The sequence below is a fragment of the Teleopsis dalmanni genome, chromosome X (assembly GCF_002237135.1).
Source record: "Teleopsis dalmanni isolate 2A chromosome X, ASM223713v2, whole genome shotgun sequence".
NCBI classification, from domain to species: domain Eukaryota; kingdom Metazoa; phylum Arthropoda; class Insecta; order Diptera; family Diopsidae; genus Teleopsis; species Teleopsis dalmanni.
The window spans coordinates 50,323,994-50,347,409 of NC_051848.1; the positions used below are offsets into that span (position 1 = coordinate 50,323,994).

The 23,416-nt window shown below is 28.9% G+C and overlaps 1 protein-coding gene across 14 annotated transcripts; it reads right to left on the bottom strand.

Moving 5' to 3' along the window:
- Nucleotides 1–1,396: 1,396 nt before the first annotated feature.
- On the bottom strand, nt 1,397–18,397 carry LOC119687179 (disintegrin and metalloproteinase domain-containing protein 10 homolog). 14 transcript variants are annotated; one of them, XM_038101426.1, is made up of 14 exons: nt 17,445–17,598; nt 16,345–16,644; nt 13,297–13,329; nt 9,602–9,798; nt 9,142–9,541; nt 8,905–9,080; nt 8,571–8,825; nt 8,344–8,490; nt 7,916–8,076; nt 7,625–7,859; nt 6,525–7,571; nt 5,960–6,443; nt 5,678–5,803; nt 1,574–1,660 (listed from the first exon to the last, which is right to left on the bottom strand). In XM_038101426.1, exons 2-13 carry the CDS (start codon nt 16,406–16,408, stop codon nt 5,709–5,711), a joined length of 3,294 nt encoding a protein of 1,097 aa, XP_037957354.1. In that variant the 5' UTR covers nt 16,409–16,644; nt 17,445–17,598; the 3' UTR covers nt 1,574–1,660; nt 5,678–5,708. The 14 variants fall into 14 exon arrangements, with proteins under 14 accessions (XP_037957347.1, XP_037957342.1, XP_037957345.1 ...); XM_038101419.1 differs by lacking the exons at nt 5,678–5,803; nt 17,445–17,598 and adding an exon at nt 18,020–18,397 and having other exon boundaries at nt 1,397–1,660; nt 16,345–16,566; XM_038101414.1 differs by lacking the exons at nt 5,678–5,803; nt 17,445–17,598 and adding an exon at nt 18,020–18,397 and having other exon boundaries at nt 1,397–1,660.
- Between the last annotated feature and the right edge of the window lie 5,019 nt (nt 18,398–23,416).

The following is a 23,416-nucleotide window of genomic DNA, read 5'->3' on the forward strand; positions in this document are numbered from 1 at the left end:
ACACAAAAACATGTATTACACATCTTAAAATAATTGTTTTTTATTTGAAAATTAAGAAAATTTTTAAATTTTAAAAATACATTAATAAATACATTTTTTCAAGTTACAAATATTTTTACAAAAACAAACACCATATAATAATAATAGAGATAAATGCATTAATTTGCATGAGTACTAAGTTAAAAATGCATTGCCGTATAAAAAAATAATTCCTAAAAAATAATCATTAAAATATGAGTAATGTGCAAATTATAGATTAAGAGAATTTGATTTATTTGTTCGGTTTTCGACATTATTTAGTAGACATTAATTTAAAAAAATTATTTCTTTCATTAAAATAATTAAGAAACACTTAAAATCAATACAACAGTTTTTCTTTTCTTTTAAAATATATACTACTTAAGGAATTAACACTTAAACATACTTGAGATAAGTAAAAAAATTTTAAATAAAGCTTTATAAAATGTTTATAAGATGTTTATATACATAACATAAACATGTCTTGTCTTGATTATTTATATTATTGAAAAAAATAATATTAAATAAACTAAAATTGTATTAAACTGTTGAAAAAAATCAAATATACATAAATATATATTTGTATGTATAAAATATAGAAATCACACTTTATTTATTTATTTATTTATTTTTTATTTAAATTTTAATACATATGTTGACTGCTTGATACTATTACTGCATTTTCACTGGAAATTTATATTTATAAAAATAAATTTTAGAACTTTTTGGTCTGAGTTTAATACAAATATTGTGTTTTATAATAAAATATGAATCTAGTTTAGTATCATTAAACCATAAGTAAATATTTTCGTTAAAAACTAATGGTAGTGTCAAATTTAAAAAAGCTAGAATTCCTTCTGCACGACTCAATCGATTATCTAATCAATAGTTAGCGGATACTAACTCAAAAGAAGCAAGCCTATTTAAATATACTATAGTGAGCAACTTATCACCGAATCTGTGTTCTAGTACTCAGTGTTCTCATACACCATCTATTTCATATTTCATACGTTAATTATCGAAAAATAATTGATTTTACTTAAAAACTAAACAACTTCAGAAATTATGGAAATACTTTTTACGACTTACTTTAGCGCGATTTATACACGCTTTTTTATTTAAGGTTTAAAAATACTTTTTTTTATTATTATTATTATTATTGTTATTATTATTATTATTATTATTATTCTTAATTAGCTTTTTTTACAGTTTGTCTTTAATTATATTTTGTAAATATTTTTCTTTTTTCTTTTTTTCCGATCATTTTTTTTTTTGTTGAAACTTTCTCTAATAATTTTAATTTTAATATGTAACTTTTTAATCATACTTATTATTTATTATAATTCAGTTAGTAAAAATATTAATTTGAGTCAAAATATTTATCATAAAAATATCATTTACATTTATTTTTTGAGTACATGATTTGATTTGTATGAATTTCATATTGTTCTTGTGGTTGAGTTTTTCATCGAGTTTTGCTGGATTTCCAATTCACGTTTCGTCTGTCAAACTTTACTATTTGGGTTGCGTGAAGATACCTCATATGCTCCTCTGCCTAATGCAGTGTACGCGTCAGTGTAATACTCCGAGGGATTGTGCAATGATGGCGGTCTATTATAATTTACTAGTTGCGGAGCGACGACTATGATAGATAATAGTGATATTAATGATATTGTTTAATATTAAATACTCATTTAAGCAATATTGCTCTACATATACATATATGTATGTACAAAGAAATAATGATTGTTAGTTAGATGTTAATGTATATAATGTATATAGTTAATGTATATAGAAATATCAATTCGTTTATAAATATATTTTCATTTTAATATTAAATAATTTTAAATAAAAACAAAAGTAGTGTTTATGTTTAAGCACAATTACTGTACCTGAAACTGCATTATAAATTTGTTAGATATACAAATACTAGTATGTAATAAATAAATAGTTAAACATTTCTGCAGAATTCAGCAATATATTCTTTCTAAAAAGTATCCGAAATGCAATAAAAAAACAACCAAATCAACAAATAATCAAATTTTATACAGATTTAATAATTAACTAAATTTTTGTTATTGTCTTTTCTTTACTAGTCGAACCCGTCTAATTTTTAAATATTCAAAAGACGCGTCACTTTCGGCAAAAAAAAAAATTAACATTAATCAAATTTTATTTTGTCTCCCTACCATTAAGATACGAGGGAGGTTTGATAAGCCAAAGGCAACAGTGCTGCCGTCAGCTGTAATCTACCAGTGGGTAACTTTCTAATTTTGAGCAAGCTACGTCGTTCAGTTGGTGTTTCACAGCAGACAACCTTGTGAATTTTTACGAAAATGGAAAAAAGTGAATTTCGTGTGCTGATTAGGGATTACTGGCCAAAATCCACGAATTGGGATACGAACTGCTAGCCCCACCCAGCATATTCTCCAAATTTAGCCTCCTGCGACTATTTTCTGTTTCCAAACCTAAAGAAATGGGTGGGCGGTAAGAGATTTGAGTCGAATGAAGAAGTCATTACCGAAACAAATGCTTATTTTGAGAGCTTTGAGAAAACCTATTATTTGGAGGGAATAAGAAAATTAGAAAAACGCTGGACTAAATGTATCGAGCTAAAAGGTGATTGTGTAGAAAAGTTACTGACTTATCAAACCGCCATCGTATTCAAGTAGCTGAAGTACACTAAAAATCGGTAATGTATATCCATTAATACCATAATGCTATATAATATTAGGTGTTATTAATAGATATCCGCGTAATATTGGTAAGTATTGTGACTAGATGGTTTTGGTACCCATATATCTAGCAACACTAACTCGATTCAAATGAACATGTGTTTGAAAGGTGACACCTCAAACTATATTTTTTTGTGAAAGCAGTTTTATAGTTCATCGGTCGTGTAAAAAGTTATATTGATTTCAAAATGATTATTAATTACTATTAAAAAAAAATGCAAAAGCATATGGGCGGTTTACGGTAAAGAGGATCTGTGTGAATGCTGGATGCAGCAGATACACATCTAGTCAATCAATCACTAAAAAATTCGCGAAATTTTGGAATTGATGGAGTAAGCCTGGCACGTAAGCACGTCAGAAAATATTGGAGACACTAAACATTAACCATATAATAGTTTTGAAGCAGGTTAGAAATTCGAACAACTGAATTATTCTCAGTGATATACTGCTAGAAGACAACAAAATCCAACCATTTTTGAAGCAAATGTTTGCGGGCGATGATAAATAAATTTAACAAGAGAATTTTTAACAAAAACGATATTGATCAAAGGCCAGTGACCCTTAATGAAAGTCTGTATTGATGACAAACGAGGTTATGTTAAGTGTTTAATGGAATTAGAAGGGAATTGTCTAGCATGACCTTCTCCAGTTTAGTGCAACGATTAATTCGATCCTCGACTGCTTACAAATCAATCGCTTGAATAAAACAAAAGAAAAAAGCAGACAGAATTAGCCTACAAAAGTAGTTATGTTCAATAATAACAACGCCAGGCAACATTCTTCTTTGATGAGTTAAAACAAATTGACAGAAATTTGTGTAGTTGAGGTTAAAAAACTCGCCGACTAAAGAACCGCTAAAACTCACTTAGACAAGTTTTTCGACAATAAACCACAGAAGTTCTACACTGATGGAATCAAGAGTAAGTCTGTAATAGACTTACTAATTGCATTTAAAAGAAAAAACATTACCATTGGTCAACAAATAAATTGTCTTCCATTAAGACACTGAACGATTAATGACTAATGTAACCGCTGTGGTCAAATTTATATAGAATAACAGTACGGATTAGTCTCTTTTATACCGTATTTGCCAAATTCAGGTTCCTACGATTATTTTATATAATCGATGGAACCTGATGAAAATGGTTAAGAAGAAAAATATTAATAAGCAGAATGCTGCTACTTGTCGACATAGAGGCTTAAGAGAATCCTTGGATCAAATATATTAAACTGAAAAAGAACTTCGTTAAGATATTAAAATTAATCAATAAAAATACGAATGGACTTTACAATATTTACTTATTGACTTGCTCTCGTAATATACATGCAGTCCTAACAGAAAACGGGAATGTATAATTTTAAACGAACAATTTTTTTCTGTCCATAGTACACTATTGTCTGAGGGGACTAATGTGTGCATATCATTCATTTATTAAATCGCGAATTAATTCTTCGACAATTTTTCAATATTGTACTAACTATTAATCTGATATCAATAGAAATCAATTATCATCAGAGTGCTGTCGCCAAGTGACAAATTCGTTACCCTATTTTGTTAATGATAAATGTTTAAAATTGTAAGTAGAAAATTAATAGGTGTTCATCGTTAAATTTATAAAAAATTTTTATAAAGAAGTTTTTCAAACAGTAGTGAACTTCAACAACAAAAATTCTTTTTATGTTATTTTAATTAATTGAATATATTTTTTTGACCATACAGCTGTTTCGAGTACTGCCAAGTATCCATCATCAGTGGTCTTGGAAATAAAACTTGTATTTAATTATTCGTAAACTATTTTTTTGAGACACTGCAAGTACCAGGAATCGAACACGTGCCCTGCCAAATTTGAAGCTCACAGTCAGCGCTCCTTAACCAACTGACCCAAACCCGTACTTGACTTTTATGTTTGCACATTTTTCTGGAGTTTTTGTTAATTTGCTGTAAAAGTTATATTAACAAATTTACTTGCTGTGTTTATCTTAGAACGAAATCATAAATCAGCTGTAGAATAATTGAATTAATTAATTATATTTTTATATGTAGTTGTTAAATTTCAATATAATGTTGTTTGCAGAAGCATTATTTGTTGCATGATTCATATATTTCTTTTTATGTATAGAACCTAATCTAGGAACGTAATAATGAGAAAGTCAATGTAATGTTACTCCACGAGTCGCACATGTTTTTAACTATCTTAAACGGATTTCGGATACTTTCTGAAATGAGTGTATATATATATATTCCCATGGCAAAAATTATATGATTTTATTATAGTGTTAGTGTGTTCTTTACAATTCGATTACAACAAATACCCAAATTATGAAATAGTTATTATTAGCTTATAAATAAATATATAAAAATTAAAGTGGAAGTATTAACGATCAAGTGCAAAATGTTTTGCATATTAATGTTAGATGAAAACTTTCCCAACGGACACCCCTGTTGAATGATGAATCAACAATTCCGCTAAAGCTAAATTTTTTATTTATCATTATTAGCAACAATCTAACCTGTTATCCCCGCACACTAATCTTGGTATTTGGTTAATGATGAGTGTCCGTTCTAGAGAGTTTTCACAGCATAACTTTTTTAACACGAATAATCTGGAGACTATGCAACTTTTAAATTAAATTATTTATAATCAAATTATTTGCAAAATTAACCTGCACTTAATCGTAAACACTTTTAATGTATAATTAATAAAGTAAAAAACCAATAACATTTTAATTGAACAACAACTTAGTAGCATTAAAAACACAAACAAACCAACAACATATATGGAATAATTTTTGCATGCACAAAATATATTTAGAGAACAATTTATATATATATAAATATAATATATATAATTGTGAGCAATTGCAGTGAAGTTTTAAAAGTTAATAAATTAAAAAAAATATTAAAAAATAAACAAATTTCATACCACTTTTAATTAAAAGCATCGGTATTTGTATTTAATAAACAATTTTGCGTCGATTTTTACTGGATTTTTCAGGGTTTTTAGATTGGTTCGAAGACGAACGTGTAGAACGAAATTTATTACGAGTATCTAATTAAATTTTTTAAAAAAACATTAAATAAAATTATGAAACGTAAGGAAAAAAATTTCAACAAATTTATATATATTAAAAAAATGTGAAGCAAGCAAAATACGTTTTCTTAATGTATTGCTCTTTTTTAATAGATACTTTAAATTATTTCTGACCTTTTGGTGCATAATATGACGCTGAATGTGGGACTTGCACCTGTTGTTGTTGTTGTTGTTGTTGTTGTTGTGAATGCTGTGTTTGTGGCATTTGTGCCCGAGTACTACAACCAGCAATGCCAGTACTACTGTTGTTACCATTACCATCGACACCAACACCACTACTAGTACTTATTAAACTTGTTGGCTGTTCAGCATACCCATGTCCTGCCACTCGAGAATGATTTGTATGCTGACGACCCATTCCGCTGCTCGCGACACGGGAATTGCGGCTGCTTCCTGGATTGCGCGCACCTGTAATTGCTCGACTTGCGTGGGATCCTCCAGAATGCTGAGGCACAATTGAATTACTCACACCTGCCGCTTGGGAACGATGTGCTTCTCGACGATCCCAATCAGGTGGGTGATTACGATGATGTGATCGTTGTTCGTGCACGGGTGGTGGAATGCTACGTGGACCAGCTCCACGATTATGCGGATGTCGCTATTATTTTATAAAAAAAAAATGTGTTTGTGTTTGCCAAATTTAATATTAAATAAATTATGTATTGAATAAAAATCTTACCATTCTTCTTAGAGTATTCATTGGTGCTCTCAATGTTTCACTTATACGTCTTGCTCGGCGCTTTTTGGGATTAGAACTAGGCGTATGCACAGCACAGCACTTAATGAAAATACCCATCACAATAATAAAACCTATTCCCATTAGAACCACTAAGTACCAGTTTTCTATTATCCATTGCGCTACTGTAAGAAGTGTTTCACGATTAAGTAACATATTTTTAAGACGCACTAATGGTCCATCGGCATCAACTGCTCGACATTTCAGAAACACATCGCAATAACCTTGGAAGTTATCACATGGCGATCCTGGACGTAAACTTATACCACCATCTGGCAAACCAAACAAATCTGCGAACTCGCTTGTACTACGACATGTTCCAGTATCGTTGCCATTTTGGCAAGCAAGCTCACATAACTTTCGCTTATCAACTTGTGGTACAATTTGTGATGTTAGGAAGCACTCAGTCATATTCCACAGCAAACATATTGAACCAGAACAATCGCCTCGAATGCAAAGCGCTGTACCATTATTACATTTTGTTTTGTCATCACGAGGCTTTGGTTCTGGACATTCGGCAGTTGTACCATTACAACTACTTGACCACGAACATTCAGTTTCTTCTCTACATTTTTGATGATAGTTAGCTGGCACAAAAGTACATGAATTCGCAAGACAACAAGGACCTTGAGATGGGGAACACTGCGTTTTGGCACGTCTGGTACATTGAGTTGCAGAGCTATTCAATGAGAAATCATATTCACTTATAACTCGTGGGTAGCAACATTTATCTTTGCATTCTTCTTCATTAAATCCACAGTCACATTCCTCTCCAGATTCCACAATCTTGTTACCACAAAATGCACCCTCTGAAGCCGTAAAACAATCTCGTTTAGTATTTCCAACTAAAACGTCAAGAACATTAGATATATTTCGGATCGAGCAAGGCGAGAATTTTGAATTATTTGGCCTATCGCCTGATGTTGCACTAGCAAACATAATAAAGTTTCCATTCATGCCTCCCGGTCTACATTCTTGCGGAAAGTCGTGCTAAAAGATGTAACATTAAGTATGTTTTATATATTAAATTGTTTATTACTTACCGGTGAACCAAAATTATGACCAATTTCATGGGCTAACGTCAATTGTGAAACTTTCGGTGGCACTCTACTGTTGTAGTTAACAAATGTTATAATGCCCGTATTAAGCGAACGTTTTGTGCTTTGGTACTGTCCACCAACTGTTTCAGTATAAGTTTTATATTTTTCACAAATACCACCGGATGCCCCAGAGGCACTGGCAACCCAAGCTAAACCAAGTGTACCGCCAGTAAAATCCCTAAACGAATTTAACAAATAAATATTGAAATTATTTTTAAAAAAAATTTATTTAACCTGTATGTGAATACATAAGCTAAACAAAAATCGGAATGATTTTCAAGTGAATGGAGATTCAAAAAATTCGACACGTCCATATGTTCATTACAAAATGCATTATGAGGACCGTTATACGAAGTCCGGCAAGCAGAGTCATCATCTATTTTTATGCGTTGGACCTTAAAATGAAATATTGATATATATTACACTTATATCTATTTTATTTACATATTAACATATATTATATTTATATATACTATATTTATATGTATTATATTTATGTATAATATATTTATATATATTATATTTATATATTTTATATTAAACAAATGTCAATTAACAAGTACATGTATGTTCCTTTACATAAGATTACAACAACACTAAGATACTTTAATAAAACTGAGTGTGAACTGTTACAAAAGCATTAGTTAAATTTGATAACTTACTTCAAAACGGATGTTACGGTGTTCATCGCGACCATCGAATTTAGTATTACGATATATATAATTCACAGCAGTAACATGATGAGCTATTAATGACGTTATTTCTTCTCGTGTTTTAATATCTATTTCGTCCTTGCGACCACGATCATGCTAGATACAAACGATTATTTAGAATACCACATTACTCTTTATCTGAGAATAGACAATAAATAGGGAAAATATTATTTTACCTCAGCTATTCCTTCTCGTATGTGACGCCAAATTAAAGGATCTGTTTGAATATATAATGAGCAAGTATTTTTGTTATCTTCACGACGACCAGACATAGAAGCTCGTTTGACACGTTGGTTTACACGATCGTGTTTGAAGTCATTATTTGGAAAATACTTATGATCTATTTTTGGATCAGAATCAAACGGTAGATTGGCTTCTTTAGAATACTTTCGGTAAGGATATGTAAAATGATCATCAATATTTGTTGCAGTCTTTAAAAATTTAAATAAATCAAAAAAGACAATAAATTTAAATACACTTTTAAAATATTATATTTAAACGGTTTAATACCATTTGCTCATGTTGGTTTATTTCCATGGCAGTTGGCGCACGCTTTTTGTATATTTTTTGATTTCGCTCATTAACATCTTTTGACATTGGCTCAGGTAGTTCTTCAACTGCGGAATTCTGTATATTTTCCATCCATTGCGACACTTCTTCCGTAATACCACAACCTCCAACGTGTCCTAAAAGTGTGATCCTCAAGTCAGTGTTTATTATAAATTTTAATATACCATAGAATTTTACCTTCTCTAATATCTTTATAAGCATCATCAACATGAGATTCTTTATATATTATAGAATGAAAATTTGAATCATTCTTTTTTAAATTGGAAGGTGTAGTTGTTAAAAATATTGTTGTGGCGTCAGTCGTTGATGATGTACCTGATGTTGAGTCTTCCGGTATTATATTAATGTTATCAAAACTTTTATTAGCTGTAGAACGTAAAGCCGTCGCTTCTGTTCGATTTGCAGGAAAATATCGCTTTGCAAGTTCAACATAATAGGCATCACGTTCCGTTATAATTTTTCCTTCAAACACACCATCTAATATGGAGCCAAATGCATAACTATTGGGTTCGCCTAATACTTCACCTTCGTAAATGTGATCCATGGAAACATCGATTGGCCCGTTACTACCATGTATCTATTAAGATTTTATTATTTATTATTAGTGCAAAATTTTTATTATATATTTTCCACTTACCTCTAACTTATCACTAAATGTGTTCAAATCACGTTTTAATCTTAAATGAAATTCCCTTCCATGCGCAGCGAATTTTATATTAACAATATGATCTTTGGTCACTGATCGTTTCGCCCTGTTGTGACTAGCTCTAACTTGTTCATAGTCGTAACTGAGTATTTCATAATGAGATATGTATTCGTTAAGACGATTGTGACCTAAAAAAACAACAAAAGAAAACAGTTGTACTTATACTGATAGCAAAAATATGTATTAAAAGCAGGACTTTTATTTATTTATATTTATTATTTTATGTAAATTAAAGTCTAACTCAGATATATAATAAATATACTATAATCTTTACAATTTCATTAAACTTATTAATAAAATAGTTAATTGCACAATATAACTTTGTATTGTTAAAATAAAAATTAATATTATCTAAATTCTTATTTTTCATTCCAATATGCTTTTCATACGATAAAATTAATGCTTCTTATGCTGATGAATCTTAAACATGTGTTCACACTACATATTTACCCTCAAAGCTTCTTTAATAAAACATTTTTATGGAACATTCAAATAAAGAAAGGCAATAAATTGTCTTTCTAGCAAAGCTTCTCTAGCACTCTTAGCGTAAGAAGATTGTAAGATAGTTTGAGAACAAAAAGCGTATGTACAACAACATCAGCCGAAGCGGGATAAAGCAGTTAATGGGCGTTAACTCGCACTAGATGAACTAAATATAACTTTAGTCATGATCCTGGTTTTGAAATCAATCATATAAAATGATAAATTTATTTCAATTTTATCTTTTCTTCTTCTTATTTAGCACTACCGTTTTTTTAGCATTCATTGAATAATATAAGCTTGTACTTCAGCTATTAGAGATCCACATGAAAAAGGTAAACTCTAGAATGGATAAGTGACCATTTTTTCTGAACCAACATACGACCATTTACTTGGTTTTGGACTGCCCGCTGATAACTTTCGTCGGGTTCTGCTCACTTTGAAAATCCCAAATAGTGAATTGCTAATTTTTTACCGGTTTCTTGAGCGATTGTCAAATTATAGTGAATCTAATGGGAACAAATCTTTCTCACAGTTTAATGCAAATGTAAAATTGAATGTATACTAATGCACAAGAACGCCTCTATCTCCTGGTATGAAACATCAGATCCATCTCAATTATTTCTCACACTGCACGGATGCTTTCTGGTAAAACAGCCGTTCTTGGACAATCTTCACGAATTTCTTTTGTTTTATAGAAAGTAGATAGAAAATGTCTAACTTACGAACAGAAATGTCAAAATTTATCTGGTAATACTTAGTATTGCCTAGGCGCAAGACTTAAAAGAGGCAGGGACAACCAGCGATGGTGTGAAATTGCAACTTTATTTCTTTATTATTTCCAGTGTGTTTATATAACATATATAACAATATCTATTTATTTAAGATCTGTAAATAAAACTAATAAATACTTTTAAAATACATACTGTACTTAAATTTTTATCAAAAAAATAATAGTAGGAAATACGTATTTACAATTGTTAAATAAGATATTTGTGATATTGTTAACTGAGATTATGATTCGGACAGATCTGAGTCACACATGAATATACACGTGTGTTGTAATTATTTAAACTGTAATCATCAAAAAAGCGCTCCAACCATATGACAGTATACAATCTTTTTCTGTGATCAGTTGTTAGTAAGTATATATATTTGACAGCATATCCGCTCAAATTAAACACACATAAAGTAAATGAGTGGCAGTCATAATACCTGCTGGTGGTAGTTGACCCCATCTACACAATTATAATAAAAATATATATAGAAGAGTGTGTAATACTCGCACATTAAATAAATATAAAATACTAGCAAAAGCCCAACGTACATTGCTTAATGCCATTTTTCCCTCTCGCTTTTCAGTGTTTTCAGTTTTTTCGCGTTATGCAAAAATGACTAATTTTTTGTGACTGCCCGTCCCATTCGCGATCACACAATATATAATTGATCATGTATCACAGTCGTAGACTGACTATTATTCTAAAACAAACTGCAAGTTTTTTCCATTAAATTGTTGATCACACAACAACACTAGACCAAATATATTAGGTCATTAAATGAATTGATTTTATAAGTTGAATGCATTTATATTAAGCCCAAATTACTCATTTCAAGATCGCAGGATTCAATCTCATGGGATTAATATAAGATGCTATGAACCTATCTTTTAGAAGCAAGTACCATTAACCATCAATAAAAACTTTCCATGCATTTAATTACTTCTTCCTCTACAAAACAATCGTCCTTATAAAACACTCAATTAAATTGTGATGACAGGATTGTTATATCTCTAGAGCAAAATAAAACTTTCCATGCATTTAATTATTTCTTCCCCTACAAAACAATCGTCCTCATAAAACACTCAATTAAATTGTGATGACAAGATTGTTATATCTCTAGAGCAAAATAAAGGAAAAAATAATAAAATAATATAATCCAAAACAAAATAAAAAAAATTGAACAAAACAAAAATAAAACAAGAAATAATAAAATAAAAACAATAAATAAGAAAAAGAACATAAAATAGAAAAAATAATTAAAAAAAAAAAATAAAATTCTTTTTTGTTGATTTGAATCAATCCAATTAATTTATCTGTTGACCTCAACGGACTTAATAACTCAATTACTAATTAGTTCTACAAAAATTATCTGAAATCAATTTGCTTTACGATCGGCAGCCACCAATATACTTCGCATATATCTCGCAACCCCTTAATCCCATATCGATTCGTGTATTCATTTTATTTTATGGGAAAGAGTTCAGCTTTCCTGCTTTACAAAACAGTACATATTGAGACCTCAAGTCTCACAAGGTTCAATATTCGGTCCGATACTATGGAACGCCATGTATAATTAGGTCTTGAAAGTTACACGAACTCCCCAAATCAAAATGGCCTATCACCGCTAACATAGAAAACAGAGATGTTGTGTAGAGTGCTCACAAAAAAGGAACCATTTTCATCTCTCATCGACTAAGCCTTTCAATGTCTTAAGGTCCCTATCTACCGCACAATAACAGATTTAAATTTAATATATAGATTTCATTGTTAATGCATCTGAGCACTTTTACTCTTTGATAGCTGGGGGGTTTCTGCAGAGTCCCACCCTTTTCACTGACTAATTTATGTGTTCCTCAAAAAGTTCATAATTATTCGATGACTGATCTAAAATCTGAGTATCGCCCCGTGCGGCTAGTGACTTCTGAGATTAAATAGTACTGAGTGGGGCAACCTGTAGGTTTTCACGAATAGCTTCCGGACTTTGTCTTTTATGTACTTTTTGACCGAATCTATTCTAAGATCTCAGCATGTCGATAAAAATGTCATGTAATTTTGACAACATATCAGTGAAGAAGCAATATCTGTTGCCAAAGACCTCACTACAAACACAATATTTATTTTTTAAAAGTTCTCTTCAATTTGGAATTCCCATTATAAATAAACTTTATACTTTGAAATGATATGAGTATGGCTTGTTGAAAACTGTTTTAAAAATGTAAATCATTCGTCTCCATGTTATCGATATTCTGGCTACGCCACTTAACAGAAATATCAAGAACATGATATCAAGCTTTTTCATAAAAAAATTATACATAATTTTGACTAATAATTATATTATTTTAAAAGCAAATTTAATATGACACTTACCTTTTTCAATACCCGTAATATCTTTTGCGTAACCTAAAATAAAAGATATTATTTTTTAATTGTATTTTAAAGAACATTTCAAAAAAAAAACATATTTATTAAAAAACTAAATGAAGTTGCTTTAAGCATTAGGTATTTAAAAAATTTATTATAATTGTATTGTAAACAGTATATAAAGTTTCAAATAAAAGAAGCATATTAACCGAAATTTAAATATCCTAAACTCCAAGGATAAATCTACATTTATCGGCCAATTTTTTGTAGTAATATTTGGTTAAAGTTTAATTACTCAATAAGTTATTAATCTCAAACTTAAAGTTTTAAGGGCTATATTTAACTACTGTTATAGAAGCCATTAGATGATACTTTTTTAATAGTTGATACGCAAATGATTTTTGTAGCAACTGCCATGACCTGTAAGACATGTTAGTACTATAAATTATTGGCTTTTGGCTCTTATGAATATCATACAATTCTGGGTTCATCACCTTTCTTAAATGTTCTACTAAAATAATAGTTGTAGATGATGTAAGGATTTCGAAGTTCATTACAGTTTGTTTTTAATTCGATGAGTGGTTGTGGTTCAATGAGTACTGTCAAATGTGTTGAAGTAACGACCAAGTTTTATCAAAATAGACCTGCTGTACCCTACGTCTTTGTGGACAAAATAGTTTAAGTAAAGAAAATCGAACTTAATCTCAACTAAAGAAATTTTCCTAAAATAAAATCTATCTCAACTGTAAGAGAGAAATAGTTCCAAGAACGACCATATGTATGTATTGAAACCATACGCTTACGCGAAAAAGCACTGATCAGTATTTCCATTAAAATTTTACTATTCCCAAAATTACGATTAAAATAGATAACACCAATCACCAATGACAATAAAACAACCGAGCGACAAAGACAGACTTGACAACTATATGTATATCTAAACATATCTAATTATTATGAATATATCTTTATGCATTATATATATAAAATAATAATGTTACTTCAGTGCGGAAAACCTTATACAATTTTTTTGTCTTTGAGCTTTTATTAATAACTATATAATTGTTTTTCTCTTTTTAGTAAATAAAAAATGACTATTAGCAAAAATATATGATATGGCTGAATAATTTGTTTAAAAATATTAAAACTTTATAGGTTATAGAGTGCCTCCTTCACTGTGTTACAAACATATCAAAAAACCTGCTCGAGAAACTCTTAAAGCAAGTCAAGTCTGCTTTTTGAGTCTCTCTCGAGATCACTCCTGGAAATCAACATAGAATGCATCAGTATTTAAAAATATGTTACTATACTTTCTTCACAGAATTTTTATGGCATAGGCAATTTGTCTGAGATCAGATTATTTCAAAGACATGCTTTTATTTGGTCTCCACTTTCTGATAAAAGTATTCCTAATAAAATAACTAACATTATTTAAAATATGTATGAGGGATCATGTTGCCGAGCTACATGAAGGCCAATTAAGCAAACCTTTTCTGACCGTATCAGGAGGCAAACAAGAATGGGAAGAACAATCTCCGTTGTTCTTTATAACTGCATTAAACTTAGTATTTGTGGAAGCTGACTGGAAGCTGACACAAAAATTAGTCGATCTCTGATATGCTGATGCAGGATAGGCTTTCAAGCTAAACAAATGGCGGTCTGAAACTTGAATTAAAAGTTAACACGAACAATACTGAATTCATGCGAATTAAAGTGAGCAACAATATACAGATCCAGATCTGCAGACCCAGATCAATACCACCATCAGTCGTCAGGACTGATGGTGGCACAATAGCTATATTTGTACATTTTCGAGATTGTCACGAGTGTGGTTGACTAGCGCACCTAAAAAAGAAACAAGTTAGAATTTTCGATACTTGCATGAAATCCGTTTTAATCTATGGCAGCGAAACATGCCATCTAAAACTTCAAACCTTTGCCAACAGATGTTTACGTCGCATTGTTGGCATTTAGTGGCCGCATACTATATCCAATAAACGTTTACGGCAAATGACAAATCAAAAACCGATCGAGAAAGAAATAATGCGCAGGAAGTACAAACTCGATTGGATATACTATTCGTAAAAACTCTGACGAAATTGTATATTTAGCCTTTCAATGGAATCCTCAAGCAGTAAGAAGCAGTGTTCGTCCCAAAATGACTTGGCGCAGATGCATTAACAAAGAAACCCAAAAATCTTTCAATATATTAAAATACATTGCTAGGAATCACGATATGTGGAAATTTTATGTAAATAGACTAAGTTCTTAATTAAATAATTTTTTTTGCAACATGTCAATAATAGTAATAATGTTTTTATTCAGATCCACAATTAGTTTAATTAGCAGATATTTTAAAATATAGATTAAATGTGTGGATTACACAACTTGCCTATTAGTTTTAGGAAAAAAACTAATTAAGTTCTAAAATAAAGTCCTTCACCGGCATACCAGTGACCCTTCTATATATAATCATATTAAAATCGAAAGCTAATTAATTAGACTGCTTATTATAGAATGCCTATTTTTATTTATGTCAAGGCGGAACATTTTATTTATTTATTTATAATTACGGAATAGACTCATACGGAATAGACCCCTGGGAATATATATTTTTACGGAATAGGCAATGAAACTCTTTAAAGTAGGTTCTATACTAATTTTTATGGACTCAAAGCGGCTCAGAGACCTACTCTAAACCCAGAAGCGGCCGGCCACATATATGCTGTTAGAATGTTCTGCGCTTAAGTACAAATGGAATATATCCCTGGGAATGTATATTCTTACTGAAGATTCAATAAAACTCTGTGAAGTGGATTCTATACTCTATACTACTTTTTATTGACGCAACAGGGTTAAAGGACCTAGTGTAAACACAAAAGGTGGCACAATAGACCAGACGGTCGCAGTGCCACATTCCCTAACAATAATAATAATAATAATACATGACAAATTAATAGATTTTTAATGGGAACCTTATTGAGTTATATCAAGATTGCTATTATAATTTAAATTATATTGCACAAAATATCAATATATTTAAAATTTACTTACCATTTACGATGATGATAAATATGATCAATGTGAAAGCAACATTTATTCCACATTTTGAAGACATTATATCTCCTGGTAAGCTTAGTTGCAATGAAGTACCGTATTGCTACGCATGAATGATGGCAGTATTTATTTACTATTTAGGTAAACAATTTATTTCATCGTTGGGTCAATGTAAAATGTAGTACTGCACTTTTAGCACATATTTTTATTTATTTTCACCTTTAAGAGAGAACTTTATTTTGATTGGAATGAAAGATGGTTTTGTTATTAGGCAGTGTTAGGCAATGTGTATCAAATCTAGGAGGATTTAGATTTTATTACTTATATTAAATATCATTCATTTGTATAATATAATTGTATATGTAAACACTTTCAATATTTTATACTAAAAAACACTACATAGATATTGTTAGTTAATTTACTGGAAACAGTTTGAAACAAAACTATATGTATGAAAATATGAATAAGTGTAAATTAGCGATAAATACAAATTAGTCATTTAACTACAATGAATTGTTTTGTATGTACTGAAAGAAACCAACCATTCAGATAAAAATCTTATATGCTCAGTCACTTATTCTTATTTTATTTATTCAGCTTCAATGTTATTTTAAAATTTAATAGGGCATTTGTCAACATATTTGTATATTTTATCAGTTGTTACAAAATATACAAAATATATAAAAATAATATTTAAATGCATAGCCGACAGAATAAAGCAGAAACCAGAAACCAGAAGTTTGTTTCTTTCTTTAATTTTTCATTTATTTTTATTTAGATTTATATCAAATATTATTTTGTTTCTTATATTCGCACATGATTTCAATTTTAATAGGAATTGGACATTTGAAAAATGAAAAAATTCATCTCAACATTATAACTAATAATTTTAATTACAATATTTATTCTCTATTATAAGTTTTAATGCCAGTATGTTTGTACTATACATTTGCATTTAGTTAAATTTTTATATTTAAATAAAGCGCTCACTTCCATTGATAATAACTTTAATTATTTTTCATGATAAACGTCTACATCAATTAGTGGCAATTACAAATTTAATACATTAAATACATTTAAGAAATATATAGACATACACCGAAAATAACTATGTTGAGTTGAACACAATTTCCACACAATGAATGTTGTTTAGCATGTGTCCAAACAAAATGAGCAACAAAGATGACAATATGTTCAAAAATATATTAATCAACACGCACTACTTTAGCTAATTACAACTTTTGTGTAACTTTTGAAAATAATAATTTAATAATATTTTCCGTAAACAGTATTACAACTGTCTAAGCCCTGAAATATTCACATTACACATTAAAAAAATAGCAGGTGTTGCGTTTATTTTCTTATTAGATAAAACATTTTTCAATATAACACGTTCAACACATAAGAAATGTTAAATACTCGCTTGCGCTTAGTACACAATTCAATAAGTCCTACAGTAAAAATGCAATATCAATAATTGAACGTAAACACAAAAGTAACCTTCTGTTATATTTATTTGGGGTACCTTGTGTTAGTTCAGCTATTCGCTTTTCACTTGATATCGCTTTTCATATTATAGTTTCCTTGTAACTGAACTTTTTTCTCATTTTCAATCTTTTTTTTTAATATTGACTTTTACAATATATCAACATATTTGGTTTTTAACACCAACCTCAACTCAATTCTTTTTCAATTTTCACAGGAAAGTCTTTAATATTATACACAAAACCGAACGTTACACACGCGCATATGTATACACAACTATATTAAATTGTTTTATATTTTTAAATTATTTCATGAATTTTTTGTTTTGTTCAGATTTTCTTTCCCACTTTTGCTTGTAATCACACACAGCGAATCTCAATAGAGACGCACAGTGCAATGGTTATAGATTAAACAAAATGTAAATGAAACACTGATGTAACTTAAACTAATTACAGGGTTCTCATATGTACTTTTATCTGCTAAATGAGCATAAAATTTGGAATTCGACACAATTCATTAGCACCACATTTCTAATATATCATATCAATTAATAGTAAATATAGCATGATACCACTGCAAAAATTCCATATTGAACAATTTTACAAATATGATAATTATTTGATGATGGTCACACTCTCAGGCAATACAAAAATGAAACTCACATAGAACACATTCAACAATTTGAACAAGTGTGAGCGAAATGTATACAGCTTTGAAAAATATTTTTGATGTGTTCGGAAACTTTTTAATAGATTCTATGAGTAATACAAGTACTGCATAGATGTATTCAGAATTTCGTTAATATTATAAATTGATAGCCACTTTTTAATTATTTCTCAATTGAGTTGGGAAAATCAAAAAATTAAGAAAAAACTAAAATTACTTTATTTTTTTTCAAAATTCACATTTAGTATAATTTTCATTTTCGATTGGTAAATCAGTATAACACTTGAGATTAATGTGTAACAGTCGAGATTAATTAGTTTTTTAATAAAACTTTTTTTTTATATTCGTATATTGTTATTATATACTTTTTTCAACAATCATAAATACCACATATAATTTAAATATTTTGCAATACTTTACAATAGGAAAGGCGTTTTCGATTGGATAATCTGAAGGTGCTTCCACACCAAAGCGAACGCTTGCGAACAAACGAATATTCGCAGGTAATCATACCTACAAAAATCGCTTTGGTGTGGATGTACCTTGAAACAACTTTTTTAAACGAGATACACTTTTAGATTAATATTCATTTTCAATTGGAAAATCTGTATAACACTCGTGATTAATTAGTTTTTTAATTAAATTTGTTTTATATATTTTTGTATCGTTATAATATACTTTTTTGAGAGTTTTAAAAAAACTTCCTAAAATATGTTAAATACTTAGTTTTGACATATGTTTTTCGTTGTGCTGCGCTGTGTACAATAGGCGTTTACGGTGGCTCGCAAGTGTGGTAAAAAATGCATGCTGGCCTATATTCGTTAAGCGAGGTATTAGTATGACTGTTACAATCTATCATATGTTGCAATCAAATTACATTTTGCATAAAAATAAATAGTTAATATATAATGAAAAATAAATTGAATACAGAATTAAAAGGAATGGTAAAAATGTTAGAAATTTCAAAATAAAACATTGTTATTTTTTCTTTTTTACTGATTTTCAAATTTATAAAATTTTTGAATTTTGTTTGAATTTTTGTTTACATCTGATTTTTGACATATGATTGCAATATTTGTTGAAATTCCCAACAACGGTTCACAATAGTCCGCTTATTATGTTGGTAACACTTTATTCTTTACTAGCCGAAGTGTATGGCCAGTAATACAACTACTGACCTAGATATGGAAAATAGTGTTATTGTTTTGCGTACATTTTAGTCAGTATAGGCCAGGAACTTTACGGTTTTTTGCCACACTTGCGAGCCATCAAAAACGACTAATGTTCTGATTTTCAAGATTTGTTAATACGACACTTATATTGTGAAATTAGTAGATCATAGCAATAATCGAGATTAAAGTACTGATTATGTTGATTAATCACAGAGTTCCCATACAAAAGTTAATATCCTTTAAATAGTAATTATTTTTCTGTGCAACTCTGCAAATGGCTTAATATCGTAGATTTTTTACGATCTTAAAAGAATTTGTAAAGAAATGTTAAAATTTATTTAAAAGAAATATTGAAAATTTGAAAATGCCGAAGTGAGTAAATTTTTCATAAATTTACTTAATAATAGTTTTGTACATAATTGTAACTAAAATTTATTAAATTATTGTTATAAAACTATTTATTAAATTTATGTTTGAAAATGTCAAAGAGATTAAATTTTTAATAAATTTCTTTAATAATAGTTTTGTACATAATTATAAATAAAATTTGTTAAATAATTGTTATAAAAGTATTTATTAAATTTATATTACAATTGTTTTGTACGGAGATGTGATTAAATGCTTCATTTACAAAAATTTATCAAACACTCAAAACAAAACATAACAAGATTATCGTCAAAATTAATCTCCAATGTATAATATAACCGATGTGGATTAAAAATACAGATTAACTTAATCTTGTTAATCTAATCTCTTAATCTTGTTAGGCCCACAATGTAAACATATTATAACAACAATACATAAGTAGTTATAATATTCTAAGAAAGTAAAATTGCAGCTGGCAATGCTTATTAAAAGCGCAACAATAGGTCGGTGCCCGTAAATATTTATAATAATTTTAAATATAAAGAAACTTAATTTTAAAAAAGTAAAATTAATTAAAAAGTACCCTACAGATCAAATTCAATTTTGTTAAATCTTTGTTGGAGAATTTAGCCTCAGAAGTTTAAAATTTGTTCTCAGATATGTCTGTAGATTTCATTTTTACTAAGAGTGTTATTAATAGCGTATGATTTGATATATTTTAACGAATATTCTAATGAGTTTATTATTTCGCGCCATTTTATAGCAGAATGGATTTATAAAAACTGTTTTAATGATCTTATTACGCAAATTATAATTTATTAACAATAAAGATATTTTTAAAAGTTTTAAATTTTAGTTCATTAACATTAAAAGTAAAACAATTTTTTTTTGTAAATATTTAAAATTAATTTAATAATTTATTAAAAATTAATTTAATGACATTAACATTTTTAGTCATATAATGTATACAAAATTAAATTAATGGATATTACAAATTTACTTTTAAAAACAGAATTTCATATATTTCATATAAATGTTATAAATATGTTTATAAACGTTATTCCATAAAGATTAAATTAAACGTTACTTTTTTTATTGTCTAATATAAATTTAATTGAATTTTGTTATATGTAATTGAAAATTAATTAAATCCTATAACAAAAAATATTTTCAGATAAAGAAGCGGGTAATAATAATAAAATATATAAATCCAAAAACTTTTTTTTTATTTTCAATTAAATGAATTGTTAGACTAAAGCATAATATAGACCCACACCATAAAAATAAAATAATGTGGTTTTTCCAGTAAACCAAAAGAGAATTTGAGTAATTGTAGTAGAATAAAAGCATGTCGCGGGCTACACGTGGCTCGCGACTAATTTTTGCGTTCGTTTATATAAAGAATTATCTCAGCTTTTTAATAAAAGATGATTTTTTTAAATTTTATGTGTATTTATTTATATAGTTTCTTTCTATATACTATTAGTATTATTCCACTTTAAATAGTGATAATCCAATGAATGTAAGACGAATTGTTATAACATCCTCATCATAATAAAAAAAATTTCACTTAAATAAATAATAAAAAATAATAATTTTTAATAATAATAAAAAAAAATAATAATAAATAAATAATAATAAAAAATTGTTTCTGTTAAAAAATGTATATAAACCTTTTTATAAACTAATTCATTATTAACAGAAAGTAACCCGTACGGGCGGTATGCAGATCTTAGATCAGTCATCGAATAATCAGCTAAGTTTGTAAGGAAAACATAAATAAGTCAAAGAGAAGGGAGGAACCCTGTAGAAACACTCCAGCTAAGAAAGAGTAAAAGTGCCTAGTAGCACTAACTCAGAAAAGCCTCAACATAAAACAATAGTTTTTATACTAAACAAAATATACATCAAATTAAAAAAACTTTATATCCTCACTCATTGTTTGGCAATTCTTTTATTGTGATCGCATTTGATAAGACAGTCAAATGACTTAACAAAGTCATTAAGTCAGACTTTTTCGTATTTCTATATAGCCTATTCTTCCCGCTTTCTCTAGGCATTCATTTTAAAGCGGAGACATTCATTGGAGTATTCTCCAATTTATCCATTGTTATTGCATCACAAATCGTCTTGGAAAATAAGCAATATGTTGATTATAAAACTTGGGCAATTAAAGAGGATAGGAAGAGTGAAGAGATATAAGCGAAGATATGTATAAACTGCACCCAAAGGATTGTTCCCTTTGGGATACATATACATATTTGTTAACCTCAAATATGTTTGCGCACTTGGACATGAAAATAGATGCAAGCATGGAACATAAAACCTCGATGTAGGCATATCTTCGGTTTTGTAGATGCTGATTTACTTATTATAGAAATAAGAAATCAATACTCACAGCGTCGATTGAACATTCTACTAATTGTGGCCAGTATGGATGTCCAAATGTGTGTTACGAGAAATGATATACTCTTGATAATAGCTAGTTGTGCTCCTTTCCAAAGCAACTTATTCATCATATACATATGTATGTATGTTAGACACTGTGTGAGAAGTGCTCTGTTAAATATACCCTCTAAATAAAGTTCTGATTCGAATACTTAATGTATGAATGTATCCAAAATTAATTATTGTTAAAATGTTTTGTAAAATTGAATGGAAATAATATGGACATGAACAGATCTGTTCTGATTTAAATGTAAAAAGTATATAATCAATAGCTTACCTAAAGGTTTAGGTATAGAAAATGGGGGTTTCATTTGTAAATATTATTATATATTTGTATTTTACTTCAATACATATATGTATGTGTATATGTAACTGCTTTATAAATATATAAACTTAATCTATAAAAATTTTCCTAGTGAATTCTTAATCATAGTACGTGAAAGGTATGTTCAGCCAAAGCTCTCTAACTCTTTCTCTCTTATATATGTGGAATATTTTCTGTTTTTATTAAGGAACGCTATAATAAATAACAAAAATATTTTTAGTCTTATTTAAAACTACAAAATGATTTCATATTTTTGAAAACGAAAATCTTTTAAATGTTGTCTGTTTGGTTGGAATGCTGGGCGCATTTTATTGTAGTTTGCTTGAGTACATATTGTGACCTTAAAGGGATTTAAGCATTTTCCACAAAATTTACTGTATTTAAATATCCATATTATCCAACATTATTAACAGATTTTTGTGTAACACTCGCTGAACAATTTTTCGTTAGACCTCTGAACTGTACAAACAGTACTTCCTGTGTGCATTGCTGTAGCACACAGGAAGTACCGTAAGTTACTGTTGTTATAGCCTAAATTGTCCTAAGCAGTAAGCACATAATGTATGTATATGGATTACAAAACTTACACAACGTGTTCATTTGAAGA

What these genes read in the sequence shown, in the direction of transcription:
- LOC119687179 (XM_038101419.1), bottom strand. Translation starts at nt 16,408, where the DNA reads ATGTCTTCAAAATGTGGAATAAATGTTGCTTTCACATTGATCATATTT. An exon ending in TTATAAAGATATTAGAGAAG is followed by an intron (nt 9,081 to 9,141) that starts GTAAAATTCTAT and finishes TCACACTTTTAG; the next exon opens with GACACGTTGGAGGTTGTGGT. An exon ending in ACCGTAACATCCGTTTTGAA is followed by an intron (nt 8,077 to 8,343) that starts GTAAGTTATCAA and finishes TTTCATTTTAAG; the next exon opens with GTCCAACGCATAAAAATAGA.